The 17,285-nt window shown below is 26.6% G+C and overlaps 8 protein-coding genes across 8 annotated transcripts; 3 read left to right on the forward strand and 5 right to left on the reverse strand.

Moving 5' to 3' along the window:
- Window positions 1-908: 908 nt before the first annotated feature.
- On the forward strand, window positions 909-1,932 carry OCT59_026387 (peroxiredoxin hyr1). Its single transcript, XM_025313431.2, has 3 exons — window positions 909-1,357; window positions 1,448-1,644; window positions 1,730-1,932. The coding sequence occupies exons 1-3, from the start codon at window positions 973-975 to the stop codon at window positions 1,772-1,774; spliced, it is 627 nt and encodes a 208-aa protein (XP_025187198.2). The 5' UTR covers window positions 909-972; the 3' UTR covers window positions 1,775-1,932.
- A 104-nt stretch (window positions 1,933-2,036) lies between these two features.
- OCT59_026388 (uncharacterized protein) lies at window positions 2,037-2,980 on the forward strand. The gene is made up of 2 exons (XM_066143134.1): window positions 2,037-2,259; window positions 2,418-2,980. The coding sequence occupies exons 1-2, from the start codon at window positions 2,118-2,120 to the stop codon at window positions 2,678-2,680; spliced, it is 405 nt and encodes a 134-aa protein (XP_065992681.1). The 5' UTR covers window positions 2,037-2,117; the 3' UTR covers window positions 2,681-2,980.
- Window positions 2,832-3,220, reverse strand: OCT59_026389 (uncharacterized protein; the record flags this gene model as incomplete). Its single annotated transcript, XM_025313432.2, has 3 exons — window positions 2,832-2,888; window positions 2,990-3,069; window positions 3,151-3,220. The coding sequence occupies 3 exons, from the start codon at window positions 3,218-3,220 to the stop codon at window positions 2,832-2,834; spliced, it is 207 nt and encodes a 68-aa protein (XP_025187200.1).
- A 138-nt stretch (window positions 3,221-3,358) lies between these two features.
- OCT59_026390 (uncharacterized protein) lies at window positions 3,359-5,002 on the reverse strand. The gene is made up of 5 exons (XM_025313433.2): window positions 4,691-5,002; window positions 4,457-4,601; window positions 4,035-4,381; window positions 3,681-3,902; window positions 3,359-3,606 (listed from the first exon to the last, which is right to left on the reverse strand). Exons 1-5 carry the CDS (start codon window positions 4,946-4,948, stop codon window positions 3,454-3,456), a joined length of 1,125 nt encoding a protein of 374 aa, XP_025187201.1. The 5' UTR covers window positions 4,949-5,002; the 3' UTR covers window positions 3,359-3,453.
- A 318-nt stretch (window positions 5,003-5,320) lies between these two features.
- Window positions 5,321-6,779, forward strand: OCT59_026391 (Glucose-induced degradation complex subunit; the record flags this gene model as incomplete). Its single annotated transcript, XM_066143136.1, has 6 exons — window positions 5,321-5,323; window positions 5,393-5,487; window positions 5,597-5,792; window positions 6,025-6,156; window positions 6,248-6,515; window positions 6,709-6,779. 6 exons carry the CDS (start codon window positions 5,321-5,323, stop codon window positions 6,777-6,779), a joined length of 765 nt encoding a protein of 254 aa, XP_065992682.1.
- Window positions 6,780-6,970: 191 nt separating this feature from the next.
- On the reverse strand, window positions 6,971-7,802 carry OCT59_026392 (uncharacterized protein; the record flags this gene model as incomplete). Its single annotated transcript, XM_025313435.2, has 5 exons — window positions 7,613-7,802; window positions 7,443-7,490; window positions 7,312-7,349; window positions 7,145-7,229; window positions 6,971-7,053 (listed from the first exon to the last, which is right to left on the reverse strand). Exons 1-5 carry the CDS (start codon window positions 7,776-7,778, stop codon window positions 6,971-6,973), a joined length of 420 nt encoding a protein of 139 aa, XP_025187203.1. The 5' UTR covers window positions 7,779-7,802.
- A 2,669-nt stretch (window positions 7,803-10,471) lies between these two features.
- Window positions 10,472-11,458, reverse strand: OCT59_026393 (uncharacterized protein; the record flags this gene model as incomplete). The annotated part of the gene is made up of 1 exon (XM_025310003.1): window positions 10,472-11,458. The coding sequence occupies one exon, from the start codon at window positions 11,456-11,458 to the stop codon at window positions 10,472-10,474; it is 987 nt and encodes a 328-aa protein (XP_025187205.1).
- Window positions 11,459-14,660: 3,202 nt separating this feature from the next.
- On the reverse strand, window positions 14,661-15,743 carry OCT59_026394 (uncharacterized protein; the record flags this gene model as incomplete). The annotated part of the gene is made up of 1 exon (XM_025333264.2): window positions 14,661-15,743. The coding sequence occupies one exon, from the start codon at window positions 15,741-15,743 to the stop codon at window positions 14,661-14,663; it is 1,083 nt and encodes a 360-aa protein (XP_025187206.1).
- Window positions 15,744-17,285: the final 1,542 nt, after the last annotated feature.

Raw genomic sequence — 17,285 nt, forward strand, 5'->3', positions numbered from 1 at the left:
ATCGTATAAAGTTGGATGGATTCACCAAGCAAAAGCAAATGGTTAGATCGTTGATTGTTTAAAAGATTACTTCATTAATATTATCTTTAATATCAATAAATTTTTAGAAATTTCGTATTAAAGACCTTATCTCTTTGTTTTATAATTCAAAGAATTTTTTATCTTTTAAAAAAATTAAAAATTAAAAATTAATGGGTATACTCTATTCCGAATAACATTTTAAATTTCCTAACATTTTTATCTTAACAGTTAATCCATAAATAATCATTCCGGACAATTAAGTGATCTCATATATTCAAAATGAAACTTTTTTTGTCATTGATAATTTAATCCTTTCAAAAAATGGACTAAATTCTTTTTCAAATAATAACTTTATTTGTTTAAATAAAAATGAAATCATTTTTCATTTGTACATTTAAAGGAATTATAACAATGAACAAGAAGATAGCAGAATTTGCAATTATTTTTAGGTTCTGATGAAATTCGTAAAAGAAATTTTTTCGTGTAATTTATTTTTTTATTATAATAAATGATTCCTTTTTCGAAATTAAAAATTAATACACGACATATTAATAAATGCAAATACAAAATGCAAAGAAATGTGTATGACAATAAATTCCCACCTAAAAGATTACTAACATGCAGCAATTCTCATTCAATTTCTTGTTTAAGTAAATGATTTATGTAAATTTAAGGCTTCTCAATGCTTTGTTCTTTGTAAAGTTTATTCTCACGTAGATTCAATATTAAACCGAAAGTAGTGATGAGCAGCAGCAGCATGCAATATGATAATTATAATAATTACAAGTTATTTAACCAGTCGTAAGAAAATCTAACAATCTAAAGGGGGTTAACTTTATATGAACATTTTCTATATAATGAATAAAATTTCTAAATTGAGACTTAATGGTTAAGAAAAAACTAATTGTTCCTTTGATACCTTGTATAAAAACGATTGTTTAAGAAAAAAATATGTTTCGTAATTTGTACCGAGTTTTTCCGAGTTCCGTATCAGCATCAACTACAAATACGACCCTGATCTCGCTGAAATTGTTGAAATCAAATTCAAATTCTTTACGTCGATCATCATCTTCACAAACTTCTTCTCTAAAACACTCTACAATGTCTGCTGAAGTATTTTATAACCTTGAAACCCCTGATATTAAAAAGAATCCTTTTAACTTTTCAGCTTGGAAAGGAAATGTTGTATTGCTCGTTAATGTAGCATCAAAATGTGGTTATACTCCACAATATTCTGGTCTTGAAAGTCTTTATAATAAATATAAAGACCAAGGTTTAGTTGTCGCTGGTCTTCCTTGCAATCAATTTGGTGCTCAAGAACCAGGAACTGAAGAAGGTAAATTTTTATTAGATCTCAAAAGAATTTTATTGACGTGTAAATTTAATACTTTTATTTTTTCTCTTTTTTTATTAAAAAAAAAAAAAGAAATTGTATCCTTCTGTTCCGCCACCTATAATGTTACCTTCCCATTATTTGCAAAAATTGATGTTAATGGTGAAAATGAATCACCCGTTTATAAATATTTAAAATCTCAACAACCTGGTGATATTAAATGGAATTTTGAAAAATTCTTGATCGATAAAAGTGGTAAAGTTGTTAAAAAATATACTTCTTCCGTTAAGGTTAGTAAAGAAAAAATTTGAAATTTTTCTTCTCTATTTTAATAAAAGAAATTTTATTCATAATAATTTGATTTTTGATTTCTAGCCTGAAGAAATCTCATCCGATATTGAAAACTTAATTAAGGAGTAAAACGATGCATTTTTTTTTATTGATTTATTTGATCACTGTTTTTTTTTGTTAAATATTATTTTATTCATATTAATTTCATATATTACTTACTCTATTAAATGTATAAGAATATCTAAATAAAATTTTTGATTTTTATAAAACGGTTGTTGTGAAAAGCATATTTTTGTTCCCATTGAAAATCAAATCTGCATTACGTCACCTCTGCTAAGCCACCGATGTCCGATCTGATTATGATAAAAAAAAAATTTTTCGTGTCGTCATCAGGATTTTTTTTTTTGTTGTTTAAAAAAAACCGAAACTCAAAAAAATAAAAGTTTCGTAATAGAAGACTTTCATCATTACCATGCTTAAAACTTCAAATTTATTAAAACCTACTTTTTTGAAACGATCAAATGTAATTCTTCGTCATTCGTATGGACAATGTATTCGTAATATGAGTACTCAACAAGCCAAAAGTTCTAAAGGCGTTTTATCTAAAATTACAGGTACTTTTTTTTAAAAAATTAAATAAATAAATAAATAAAAAGTTGCTTTTAAAATTCGTTTAAATTTCATCATTTTCAATTTTTATTTCTTTTTGTTTTTTATTTTCTCTCGTTTTTTTTTTCAACAAATTTAATATATATTTTTTTTAAAAAAAAAGGTTTACAAGAACCAATCGTATACAATGTAAAAGTATTCAATGAAATTGCAAAAGAAGTTTATACTAAAGAAAATCTTGGTCCACCTAATAAAGCTCAAATTTCTGAAGCTTGGGAAAATCTTAAATCTATTCGATGGAAAAATTTTAGTGATTTAGGTCCAAATGATTTTTTAAAATTTGGTATACGTAGTATTGAAGTAGCTGGATTCTTTGCTTTAGGTGAAATTATTGGTAGATTTAGTATAATTGGATATAATATTTAAAGAATAATATAATTTTTTTTTTTAAAAAAAAAAAAGAATTAATTTCTCTTTCAAAAAAAGAAAAAAAAAATTGCAATTAAAAAAATTTTTTTTTTTATAAAAAAAAAAGAAAACCAGAGTCATTCTTATTATTAAAAGAACAAATTTCATATCACGATTTCTTATCATCCGTTGTTAAATTATTGGAATTTTCTCTAGAAAACTCTTGCTTTTTTTTAAAAAAATATATAAATAAAAAAAAAAGATATGTTATTAAAAGATAGAATAAAAAAACATATTTTTTTTATTTTTATTATTTTTTTGACCAACCAATTTTCGACGCGTAACATTTTCTTTACTTTGACTAAATCTTCGATTCATAATTACGCCTGCTCCAATAAATGAATATACTATAAAGAAACATGAAATTCATTAATTCTTATATGATAAACTGAAATTTTTTATATGAAACATAAAATTATAAAAATTACCTGTAATACCAGCTAATACTACAATCAAAGATCTATGAGCAACATTTGTAATTTTATTTCCAAGTGTCATTATTTTTTTTTATGGGGAAAAAAGGTTTATACGTTGCAATTTTGCAAATTAAAAAAATTTAAAAATTTTTTTGAATCGATCAAATTAATTAAACCAGATAAAATTATCACGTGAATAAAAAAGGGTTTAACGAAATAGGATAGTCGATCACCAATTTGTGGTAAATAGTGATTTTATTTTATTATTAAATAAATATAAAAATACAATTTTCTTAAAAAATAAGAAATATTCTTTTAATTCTGTGGTTTCCTGCCAACCATTAAATACATTGGAGTAAAGATTCCTAATTTACCGCCTTCAACTAAACAATCGCCTGCAGTTTCAAGTACGATTTGAGTTTGAAAAGAGCCTGCTGGAGCTATACCAACTTTTTCTAATCCTCCAACCTAAAATAATTTTTTTGTTAATTTAAAATATGCTTATTTGTTTAAAAAATCAACTCACTTGTTTATATGCTTACCAAAGCTCTAGTACAAAATTTGCCAAAGTGCGTCATACGAAAAACGCTAAAATAATCCCAAAGACATTGAGCCTTCCTAATATCGCCTTCTAATGGATAATACCAAGGAATAGTATCATCATTTAAAGCCATATCCTCGGCAGAAACAACTTCAAATCCAACATTTTTTAAAGATTGTAATGCAACTGAAGTTTTAAACAATTCTGGAATACCGTCAGCATACTTAAAATGAAAGCGAAAATATATATATATATATATATATATATATAAGTAAAAAAAGGTAAATGATTTACGCGTGATATTATAAAATTATAAGTTATCAATATTAAATTATAAAGTTATCAATAAAATTACCTCAACGCCACGTATAATTCTTCTGTGTTCAGGGTCGTTTGGATCATATTTATCAGTTACACACCATTCATAAAATGCAAAGGTACCACCAGGTTTTAGAACACGAAATACTTCTCCATAAACTCCTTCCAACTTAGGTGCATGACATGTGGCTTCAATTGCATAGACCGCATCAAAACTATTATCTTCAAATGGCATTTCCATAAAATTACCTTTAATAAAGTTTGTCTTGTTCTCTAGCCCTATTCTGGCCGCCGATCGAATTGCACGGCTAATTTGATAATCATTATTATTTATACCGGTAATATGAGCTCCGCTAAATTGGCAAATTTCACGTGCAGGTCCACCTTAAATCAGAAAAAAATGGTCAAGATTTCTTGGGGGAAAAAAAGGGGGGGAAATTTTTTTAAGGGGATATTTACCAACACCACAACCAACATCCAAGACTTTCATTCCTGACTTAATGTTCAATTGCACAGCTAAATAATGTTCATGACGCGCAATAGCTTGGTAAAAGTTTTCACCAGGATAAAACCGACAAAAGTGAAAACTTTCGCCCCAACCATACTAATTAAAGGAAGTAAAAAAAAAAAAAAATTTTTATATTAAATTTAATTGTTTCATTTTATTAAAACATAATTTTATTAATAAAATACCTCATAAAAATCAGTGGCAATATTATAATAAGCATTGGTCATATTAGTATAATTGGAACGTCTAGCTTCCTTCGTTTCTTCACTTTCCGTCATAGGATCTTTGTCGACCCAATATTTCATATAATTATTAACAACATTTTCAAAGGCTTCCTTGTCCTTTGAAGTAATTTTTGCAAGTAAACCACCATGTTCAGATTCATGGTTATGTAATGTCTTCGAAAAGGCCAAATCTTCTTCAAAAGATTGTGGGGGAGACATTTTGTTATTAATAATTGAATTGAAGATATTGATGTGACGGTTATAATGGCGTTACGGTAAATAAAAGGAAAAAAGACACAATTTATATCATACTACATTTTTTTTTTTTGGGAAGAGCATGGCTGGATGTGAGACAAGTATTCGAAAGATGTTCAACCAAATATTGGGGAAATTTAATTTATTATCAAGATAATATGTGGTCATTATAACAACACGTGAATTTGGAAATAAATAGATAAGTATCTAATCTGAGACTGATCAGCTTGTGACGAATTATAGTGTCACATATTTTAAAGAAGATCAATTTAGATCTATACCTCTAAACAAAAAAAAAAGTTTTTCCTTAATTTTATGTAAAAAAAAAACCTAACAATGGTAAGTACAAGAAATTTCAAAAAAGTATTTTTTTTTGTTTCTCACGAAAAAAGCTAATAACTTTTTTAGTCAGGTAATACAGGGACATCCTCACATCAATCAAAAAAAGTTGTGACTAAAGATGATTGGGTTAAGAAATTAGAAGACGTTAAAATTGATAAAAAGTAAAAGCTACTATTTTATATTTAAATGATCAAATATAGAAAGAAAAATTCTTTTATTTGCATTAAACATAACTAAATGATTTAAATGATTTTATTTTATATTTTGTAGTGATCTTAATAAACTTATAATGAATTATTTCGTGATCGAAGGATATAAAGACGCTGCCGAAACGTTCAGTCAAGAGTGTGGTCTATTACCAAGCATTGATGTTGATTCTATACAAGATCGTATGAATATTCGAAATGCCATACAAAATGGAAATGTTGAAGAAGCAATTGAACGTGTAAATGATTTAAATCCAGAGGTAATATATACATGATTTTATGTCTTTTATAACGAATTAAAAAAAAAACAAAAAACAATGATTAGCGAAGTGTTCATGCACCACTCTTAGGACTTTATTTAAGTCAATGATGAAAATTACACATCATTCAGTCTTCAATATGAGTTTTTTAATTAGTTAATATACAAAAAAAAAAATTAGAACAATATTTCATTAATATTGTGTCCCAATTGTGGAAAATATCTTGAATTAGATATTGGATACAAATCCAAAATTATATTTTCATCTCCAACAGCAACGATTAATAGAATATATTCGTGAAGGAAAAATAGCTGAAGCTTTAGAATTTGCTCAAGACGAATTGGCTCCTCGTGGAGAAGAAAATGTGATTATTTATTTTTCTCAATTGAAATTTGAATTATATATATATATATATTTTTTTTTTATTAAATTTTATTGTTTATTTATGATAATAGCCAGAATTCTTAGAAGAACTGGAACGCACTATGGCATTATTAGCATTTGACGATACAACAGTTTCTCCCGTTGGTGATTTACTACATCCCTCACAACGTCAACGAACAGCGAGTGAATTAAATGCAGCAATCTTAACTTCACAAAGTCAAGAGAAAGATCCCAAATTACCGAACATGTTAAAAATGTTGTTCTGGGCTCAAGATGAATTGGATGAAAAGGTTTTATTTCCTAAAATGAAAAATCTTGTCACTGCGGAGCTGGTTGAAGGTAACAATAATAATAATAACACGACAAATTCGGGAAATAATTTTTTGTCTACTTAATAATGGAAAAGAATTTGAAAAGATTATTTTATCTTTTTCCTTCCTTTCTTTTTCTTTTCCTTTTTCCTTTTTTGTTTTATTTATTTTATGGATATTTACAATTTATTTTACAATAAGATAACCTTTTTTATTCGTAGTTAAAAATATTAAGAACTACGGGAACACGGCCATTAGAAAAATTGGTAGATATTCAGAAATGCGTTATTAATTTGAAATAGTTTGAAGGGGGGAGGGGGTTTTTTCCGAAAATAATTTTATTAAAATTCTGTAATATGAAAGATGAACAAAAAACGTATATATAATATATATATATATATATTATATATATTATATTTTTATCACAACTTCAAAATTTGTAATATTAGAATCATGTATCTATAATGAATTAATAGTAAAATTCTAATCCCATTTAATTACGTCCGGATGTGTTTTATAAGTTTCATATGCTTCACGATTGAAAAAAGAAATTTCTGTTTCATTTTCTTTTTTTTTATTTTTTTTAAAAAAAAAATGTGTAAATAAATATATGTATGTATATATTTATTACTACTGAGATAAGAAAACTATACATACCAATACCACATGAAGCCAAATTATCATCATCATTTGAAAAAATCATATTTTCGTCATCTTCCATGTTTATAATCAAGCTTTGTGTCTAATAATTTAATATATGTTACATTTAATTATGATTAATTAGAAGAAAAAGAAAATACTTATAAAAAACCATTTTTTTTTACTTTAGCTCCGTGGGCCTTTGTATAAAGTTTTAACGTATCTTAAGAAAATTCACGTGATATATGTGTATACATATTAAAAGTGTATCGGTTTTTAACAATAAATTAATGACTTTATCATATATCATATTCACCATAATTCACATTACGAAAAGGTTTTAATCCGGGTGTAGAATTTATCTCTAATTTATGTTATTAAAAGAAAAATATATATATTTGTATATATAAATTATATACAGTATATACACAACATTTATTTATGATTTAATATTTTTTGAATTTGTAATAAAAAAAAAAGACGTACTCTCAATTATTAATTCTTTTAATTCTTTAAAAGTTGTTGTTTCTAAATTTATATGTTGTAAAACAAGATTTTTAATGGTACGATACTCAAAATTTTTTATTATACGTATTGTTATTGTTGAAGAAGTTGTTGGATTAAGAGTATTCGTTAATGGCTCGGATGCCATTATTATGAAGATTTTTTATTTTTTTTTTAAGATAAAAAATTTTTTACCTTTAACATTTGAAGATCTTTATCAACAAAACTTTTAACGCCTTTTTTTGGCACAGTACTGCCTTTTATATATTTATACTTTGATTATTCTTGATTATAATAATCAAACGGAAAACCTTGAAAAGAGAAAGGCCGAACTATTTTTTTTTTTTTAAGGGGTGTTATTATGTCAGTAATTAAATAATGCAGGCTGAATAATTTAAGGCGGTTTTTATTATTATTATTCAAACAAATAAATAATACTCGTTAGTTACATCATCGAAGTAGTTATATATCGAATCAGTGTACTTTCTCTATCAACAGCTAGTTAATTACCCTTTCCTTTCTTTAAGAAAACAAAGATCTCAGAAATTTTGGAGATAAATAAAGGATTTTTATTTATTTATTTTTTACTAGCATTAACCCTATAAAAAAAAACTCTAGTTTTGTTCCGAAGAAACTCAGACACGTGATCATTTTTCTGAAAAATTTTTTATAGGAAAAAAAAATAAATTCATCTCTTTATTTAATGAAAAGCATAATTTCATCATTGTTTAAATTAGGTAAATTTTACAACAAAATAAGCATTTTTATTTATATTTTAAACCTATAGGTTTATATAGTAAATGCTGGTCAAAATTATGGAAATCTCTCATGATTCAAATATATTAATATTTTTAACATTGATGGATCTTTTCAATCTCATCATTAAGAGTTTTGGGTTTAGAAGTATTAGAAGTATTACAACGTCTTATGATTAATATTATTAAATTATAGTAGTTAAAAATACAGGAATGCCAACACCCAAATTAATTTTTAAAATAATATCTTCAGTTGTTAAAGGAGAATTATAAACAGTAGTAGGAAGTGTTGATATAAAAGTTGTAGAAGGATTTGAAAGAGTTGAAGGTTCATATACATATAAGAACCCAAGAACCACCACAAATTTGAGAATTATTTCCTGGACAACTAGCACTACAATATTCTGAACCTAAATGTCGTCCTACACCACCATCATAGAAATCACCACAAAAACATTGAACTCTTGCTTCTAATCCAGCCTTGACAATAATCTATACATTCATTAACCGTCATTGTTTCAAGTGAATTGCATTTACCACCCAAGATTCTTTTACCGCGAACCTTATACATCTTTTAGAATATACATTATATTTAGTTTTTCTTCAATGGTTATTTTTGAAGGTGGAGTGTAATATTATATTTCAGCCTTATAAACTGTATAAGCTCCTTTTCCACCATATGGGTAGGTTACATCACCTTTTAAGTAGTAATAGTGCAATATACATTACACTTTTACCTTAATATAAGATTGGAGTGCATTTTTATATCCACAGCGTTAGTTGGTAGTTGGTACCATTCTCCAAAGCAGCATAATCAAACATAAGATCGATAGGAAATGTTAAACCGGCTCTGCAAGACCATTAAACGTATCAATAGACGAATTGTTATTAAAACATAACAACCTACATATAATGAATCGATTTATACTATATATAACGAAAATTTGATTAATAATTTACTAAATATGAATAATAAATAAATCTATATTTAGAAGACTAGTCACTAATATTAATTTTTGAAACAAATTCACTAATTCTTTAAAAAACATTTGATATTGGTAAGGGAGAAAACATTGTTTGGGGGCTACATTTAAGAAGGATTAGATAATAATGTTCGATAATAAGAAGTGTACAAAACGCCATATTTATACGAGCTTTATAAGCGGTGGTAAACTTTTTTAAATACTGCGGGTGTTTCATAATCTAGTCCAATTATTACTGTATCTATGCTTCATTATTTTACCATAAAAGGTTCTGATTTTTGGATTTGCTGTGACTAAAGGATATCATTGTTTTGGTGATCATTAATACACTCGTCTTTTATTGTTACATGTTTATTTGTTCTCGATTGGCAATATTACTAATTTTAGAAACTTTATTTAGGTGCTACCGTAAGAGAAAATTACAAGATGAGAATACATTTATGCAATTTTCAAATGATAATCATGCTGATTCATGCATCCTGGAATCTTGCGACTCATGCAACTCATGCAACCACTGTTTCATATTTTCAATACTAACATCAAATGACATTACTAGTGAATGCGAAGACTTTTTCTCAAAGTTTCAGCAAAAAATTACAAAAAGTTCAATAATACATAATTACATATTAATTTATTTTTAATTTCGTTGATATCAACCCTTTTTTTTTAATTGATCTAAAAATTTCACGAATAAATGAATCTCTTTAAATTTAATTTGTTATGTAAAAGGTAATGTAAGATAAAAAAAAAGGAAATTGCTAGATCTCGTATGTGATATTCAAAAAATATAACATCATCTTATTTGTGCTTTCTTTGGTAAAGATTACGATTTTCTTTTTTTTTTCTTTTGTTAATATATGAATTCTCTTAAAAATATTTACATTCTGTTTTCATTCAAACCTTTGGGCGATGAATAGTTATAATTAGTTATATAATTCATTATTAACACTTGATTTACTTTACAATAAACGAAAAGATTAACTATTTAAGAGTAAAAATGCTACTAATACAATCTAAAATAAATGACTATAATTACTGATTACTAAAATTACAGATATAATTTATCATATTTCCTTTAAAAATGAATAATGATAAAGTCAGAATCATCGATGGGCCTTATCATTATCATCTTCATAATTATCATTTTCGTCATTGTCATCTTCATCGTATTCATTTTTATTATGCCTTGAGCGTCTTCTGATGAATAAAAACGCGATTACAATGACTACAATTATAAATGCAGGAATTCCAATACTCAGGCCGATTTTTAAACCAGTAGTATCAGTAGTATCATCAGCAGGAAGAGGAAGTGGAACTTCATATAAACTTAGAGCCCAAATGCCTCCACAAATCTGAGAATTATTACCCGGACAACTAGCTCTACACTGTTCTGAACCTATGAGTCGATTTATGCTGTTATAGGAATTGCCACAAAAACATTGAGTTCTTGCTTCAAGTCCAGCAAATTTATAATTATCTTTACGACAATTATCTATACATTCATCAACTGTCATAGATTCAGATGACAAACAACTATTGCCTAAGACTCTTTTACCGCAATATTTATCATCCTGAATACATCCTTTGTAGTAAGGATACATTTTTTTATCCTTATCAATGTTGTACATAATATTGAGTTTGTCCTCAATAGTAATATTGTAAGGTGGGGTGTAATATTGTAATTCGGCTTTATAAATTGTATAAGCTCCCTTTCCGCCACATGGATAAGTCACTTTGCCGGTTAAAGTATTAGAAGTACACAATATATTGCACGTATTGTCGTCATCAACCTTTGTATAAGATTGAAGAGCATCGGCATATCCACAACGACAGTTAATACCATTCTCCACAGCAGCATAATTAAATTTAAGATCTATGCAAGTTTTAAGGCAAAATCCTACAATACGATTATTTTGAGTAGTGTAAGGATCAGGGAATATTAAACTAGGTCTGCTCGGACTGTTCAACATTGCAAGACCATTGAATTTATCATAAGTAGAATTGTTACGAACAAAACACCCTATTGGAGAGACTTGAGGATCTTGTCTGAGAATCTCACCATTTTCATCACATTTGTCAATACATGCCATAATAATATGGTTATGTAATTTAAGAATTAAAAAAAAATAGAAAAAAAAATTTATTGTTTTTTTTTTTAGTTTAGTTCATTAACTTTGAAGAAACTTTTTTGATACTATTAAGAAAGAATTTAGTTGCATCACCGAACTATTTATAAGTTTCTTTTTGTAAATTTATTTATATCGTACAAGTTTTATTACACGAAGCCAATCCTGCTAAATTAATCCGTACAATGTATTTCATGTTTTCATAAACTAAATTAAGGTTGCCCATTCTAATCTAAATAATGACATCTTGAACAATTTAATTTTTCTTTCATTCAATCAATTCTATATTACGATGGTGACATCCATTGGAATTGGAATTTGGAAGTTCTATTAGAAGAATTGGAAGTATAATATTTAATGTGCAACAGAAACTTTCCAATAGAACTTACTATGACAAAGTTAATAATAATTAAAAACGTGTTTGATAATCTAATATCACTTTAACAATTATATAAATTTTATTTATAAAATAACTACGCAGTATGTTATTGCTTGTATAAAATAAATAAATAAATAAATAAGGCGGCTGTTCCCAATTTTGTTATTCTTGTGCGACTGGATGATCACAGGTTTAAGCTTTTAAATTTACTGCGCCATTCATTCGATTAGAAGTTCGATATAATAACATAAAAAGTCAAAAAAACATTGTTAATAATTATATTTGAATTCCTTTAGATGTTATGTTAAGCATTAATTTTTATTTTTTACAAGAGCATAAAAAGGAATATTAAAGCATATATTGTATTGTTGTAAAAATAAACTAAATACTGTATTTCTAGTTTCTCTTTAGTAGATAAGTGCAAGAATTATGTGTGAGGAATGTAGGGAATTGAGTCGACCAATTCAAAATCGATCAACATATAATCGAATAAATTTGAAACACGTAAAATCTATTATATAATACTCGAATAAAATAAATCGATTAAAATATTAATCATGCTTTAACGATAAATTGGTTAAATAAACGTGATAAAATCTTAAAATAGCAACTTTGCTAATTTTTCTTTGTAACAAGTAAGAAAGTTTCTTTCTTTTACACTCTCTGCTTATAGTATTAATAAACTCTTTTAACGTAAATAATGCCTCCAAAACGTGCAAATAGTTCCACTGAATCTTTACACACACAAGTGATATTACAGACGAACAAGAACCACAAATTATACCAAAAACTGCAATAAAACCAGTTGGGTGTGGGATATCACTTTGTGGAGAAAACAGACGGGCGTGTGTATTATCAATATATATTATAAATAAATAATGCGAAAGTATAAAATTGCATAAAATTTATATAATCTATTATATTTATTTTATTAATTTTTAGTTTACTAATAAAATACTAATTATTTATGACATTTAATCGATTAATCGATTTTATTAGATCGAGTGTACTTAATCGAACTTTAATCGATTACAGCTTGTTAGTCGATTTTGGTCGATCTTGCCTAAAAATTTTAACCAATTAATCGAACAATGATTTTGGGTGTTGACTCAATTCCCTAATTTTCTCACTCTTTGACCCACTAACTCGAATTCAAAAAGGTCTCTTCTAGTTGTTCAACTTTTATTTTTCAAGTGAATGGCGCAGAAATATTAATAAATAAAATTATCCCATCACATGATCTATTACAGGAAGTGGAATATATCTGAAAAATTCATTTTTTGATGATTTTCACGTTATGCAAGGAAGGGATAGTTTGAAGAAAAACTATAGATAATATTATAAATTTAACAAATAATGAATTAAAAGTGAAGTTCAGAAATGTCAATAAATTCGTAATAATGAATGTTTAGGACAACGAAGTTCTTAAAGAATCTGCAGACTTCCATTTTACCGACATGAAAATTACCATTTCACCGAAAATTATTTAATTATTGTAAGGTCCAGGAAAGGTCAACCGGGTATACTTGGTATTTAATGTTGCAAGACCATTGAATGTATCAAACATAACAAGCAACTTGAGAATCTTGTCCATGGATCAACACACGTTTCATTTTTCCCATCTGACATTTATACTATATATAACGATCAGAGGTTAAAATTTGATTAATAATTTACTAAATATGAATAATTTAAACAAATAAATTTATACATATTTAAAAGACTCTACACTAGTATTAATTTTTGAAACAAATTCACTGAATTATTTTAAAGCGAGAACACATTTTGATATTGGTACGGGTGAGAAATCATTGTTTGGGAGCTACATTTAAGAAGTATTAGATGATAATGTTCGATAATAAAGTGTACAAAATGACATATTTATACGAGCTTTTTCTTTAAATACTGCGGGTGTTTCATAATCTAGTCCAATTATTGTTGTATCTATGCCTCATTATTTAGCCATAAAAGGTTCTAACTTTTGGATTTGCTATATCTAAAGGACATCATCGTTTTGGTGTTCATTAATACGCTAATCACACTCGTTACATACTTATTTGTTCTCGATTACTAATTTTAGAAAACTTTATTTAGGTGCTACCGTAAGAGAAAATTACAAGATGAGAACAATACATTTATGCAATTTTTGAATGATAATCATGCTGATTCATGTATCCTCGACTCATGCAACTACTGTTTCATAACATATTGTCAATACTGATATTACTAGTGAATTTGAAAACTTTTTCTCGAAGTTTCAGAAATTACAAAAAGTTCAATAATATATAATTACATATTAATTTATTTTTAATTTCGTTGATATCAACCCTTTTTTTTAATTGATCTAAAAATTTTACGAACAAATAAATCTTTTAATTTAATTTGTTATGTAAAAGGTAATTTCCAAATGTAAGATAAAAAAAAGGAAATTGCTAGATCTCGTATGTGATATTCAATAAATGTAACATCATCTTATTTGTGCTTTCTTTGATAAAAATAATCTTTGAAATTGTAGGAACGATTTTCTTTTTTTTTCTTGTTAATATATGAATTCTCTTAAAAATATATACATTCTTTTTTCATTCAAAGACGATGAATTTGGTAACTATTAGTTATAATTAGTTATATTATTCATTATTAACACTTGATTTACTTTACAAGACTAACTATTTAAGAGTAAAAAAGCTAATACAATCTAAAATAAATGACCATATAATTACTGATTACTAAAATTACAGATATAATTTATCATATTTCCTTTAAAAATAAATAATGGTAAAGTCAGAATCATAGATGGGCTTCACCAATGGCCTTTTCTTTTTCGTCATTGCCATCTTTATTAATATTATTAATATTATTATTAATATTATTATTATTATTATTAATATTAATATTATTATTATTATTATTATTATTATTATTATTATTATTAATATTAATATTATTATTATTATATCTTCTTTTGATAAATATAAATGTGACTACAATTATTGCAGAAATTCCAATACTCGAACCGATTATTAAACCAAGAAGAAGAGGAGATGGGGATCGAGGAGGTGGAGGGGATGGAAGAGGTGAAGGAGATGGAGGAGGAACTTCATGTATACTTAGAGCCCAAATGCCTCCACAAATCTGAGAATTATTACCCGGACAACTAGCTCTACAATGTTCTGAACCTATGAGTCGATTTATGCTGTCATAGGAATTGCCACAAAAACATTGAGTTCTTGCTTCAAGTCCAGCATATTTATAATTATCTTTACGACAATTATCTATACAATCATCAATTGTCATAGATTCAGATGACAAACAACTATTGCTTAAGACTCTTTTATTGCAAAATCTATCATCCTGAATGCATCCTTTGTAGTAAGGATACATTTTTTTATCCTTATCAATATTGTACATAATATTGAGTTTTTCCTCAATAGTAATATTGTAAGGTGGAGTGTAATCTTGTATTTCGGCTTTATATACTGTATAAGCTCCCTTTCCGCCACATGGATAAGTCACTGGACCGGTTAAAGTATTAGAAGTACACAATAAATTGCACGTATTGTTGTCATCAACCTTTGTATAAGATTGAAGAGCATCTGCATATCCACAACGACAGTTAACACCATTCTCCACAGCGGCATAATTAAACTTAAGATCTATACAAGTTTTAAGGCAAAATCCTACAATATGGTAATTTTGAGTAGTGTAAGGATCAGGGAATATTAAACCAGATCTGCTCGGGCTTTCTAACATTGCAAGACCGTTGAATTTATCATAAGTAGAATTGTTACGAACAAAACACCCTATTGGAGTGACTTGAGGATCTTGTCTGAGAATCTCCCCATTTTCATCGCATTTGTCAATACATGCCATAATAATATAGTTATGTAACTTAAGAATTAAAAAAAAATAGAAAAAAAAATTATTGTTTGTTTTTCATTAATTTTGAAGAAACTTTTTTGATACTATTAAGATAGAATTTAATTGCATCACCGAACTATTTATAAGTTTCTTTTATAAACAAAATATTTTCTTTGTAAATTTATTTATATCGTACAAGTTTTATTACACGAAGCAATCCCGCTAAATTTAATCCGTACAATGTATTTCATGTTTTCATAAACAAAATTAAGGTTGCCCCTGGATTTAGCATCTAATCTAAATAATATCATCTTGAACAATTTAATTTCTCTTTCATTTAATCAATTCTATATTACAATGGTGACATCCATTGGAATTAGAAGTTCTATTAGAAAGAATTGGAAGTACAATGTTTTGGTGTGCATCAGAAACTTTCCAATAGAAACTTACTATATTTTCTACCACCAAAGTTAATAATAACTAAAAACATGTTTGATAATCTAATATTCTTTCTATCAATGAAATATCTAGAAATTATATAAATTTTATTTATAGAATAATTACACAGTATGATATTGCTTGCATAAAAAAACAAATAAAAAAATAAATAAGGCGGGCTGTTCCCACTTTTATTATTTCCTTGTTTGTAAATTATGCGATTATCGATGATCTAAGCTTGTTAATTTACTGTGCCATTCATTCGATTAAAATAACATAGAAGTTCGATATATTAACATAAAAAAAGACAAAAAAACATTATTAATAATTATATTTGAATTCCTTTAGATTTTATGTTAAGCATTAATTTTTATTTTTACAAGAGCATAAAAAGGAATATTAAAGAATATATTGTATTGTTGTAAAAATAAATAAACTAAATACTGTATTTCTAGTTACTCTTTAGTTGATAAGTGCAAGAATTATGTGTGAGGAATGTATTTTCTCACTCTTTGACCCACTAACTTGAATTCAAAAAGATCTCTTCTAGTTATTCAATTTTTATTTTTCAGTTATACAAGGAAGGGGTAGTTTGAAGAAAAACTATAGATAATATTATAAATTTAACAAATATATAATGAATTAAAAGTGAAATTTAGAAAAGTCAATAAATTTGTAATAATGAATGTTAAGAACAGCGAAGTTCTTAAAGAATCTGAATAATTTAAAGATTCCAAATTTTCAAAAAGTATGTGATTATGTTTACGGTACGAATTACAGACAGTCATTTCACCATTTTACAGACTTCCATTTTACCGACATGAAAAATTACCATTTCACCGAAAATTATTTAAATAAAGTATCCCACATTTGATTATTGTAAGGATCAGGAAATGTCAAACCGGGTCTACTTGGATTATTTAATGTTGCAAGACCATTGAACGTAAACAACCATATGTATATATCATTTACACATGACTCAACACACATTTCATTTTTCCCGTCTGACATAATGAATCGATTTATACTATATGATGGCCTGAGCTTGAAATAATTTGAATATAAATAATTTAATATATTTAGAGTTTTAGACTAGTCACAAAATTCTCTGAATTA

Source organism: Rhizophagus irregularis, chromosome 6 (assembly GCF_026210795.1).
Source record: "Rhizophagus irregularis chromosome 6, complete sequence".
NCBI classification, from domain to species: domain Eukaryota; kingdom Fungi; phylum Glomeromycota; class Glomeromycetes; order Glomerales; family Glomeraceae; genus Rhizophagus; species Rhizophagus irregularis.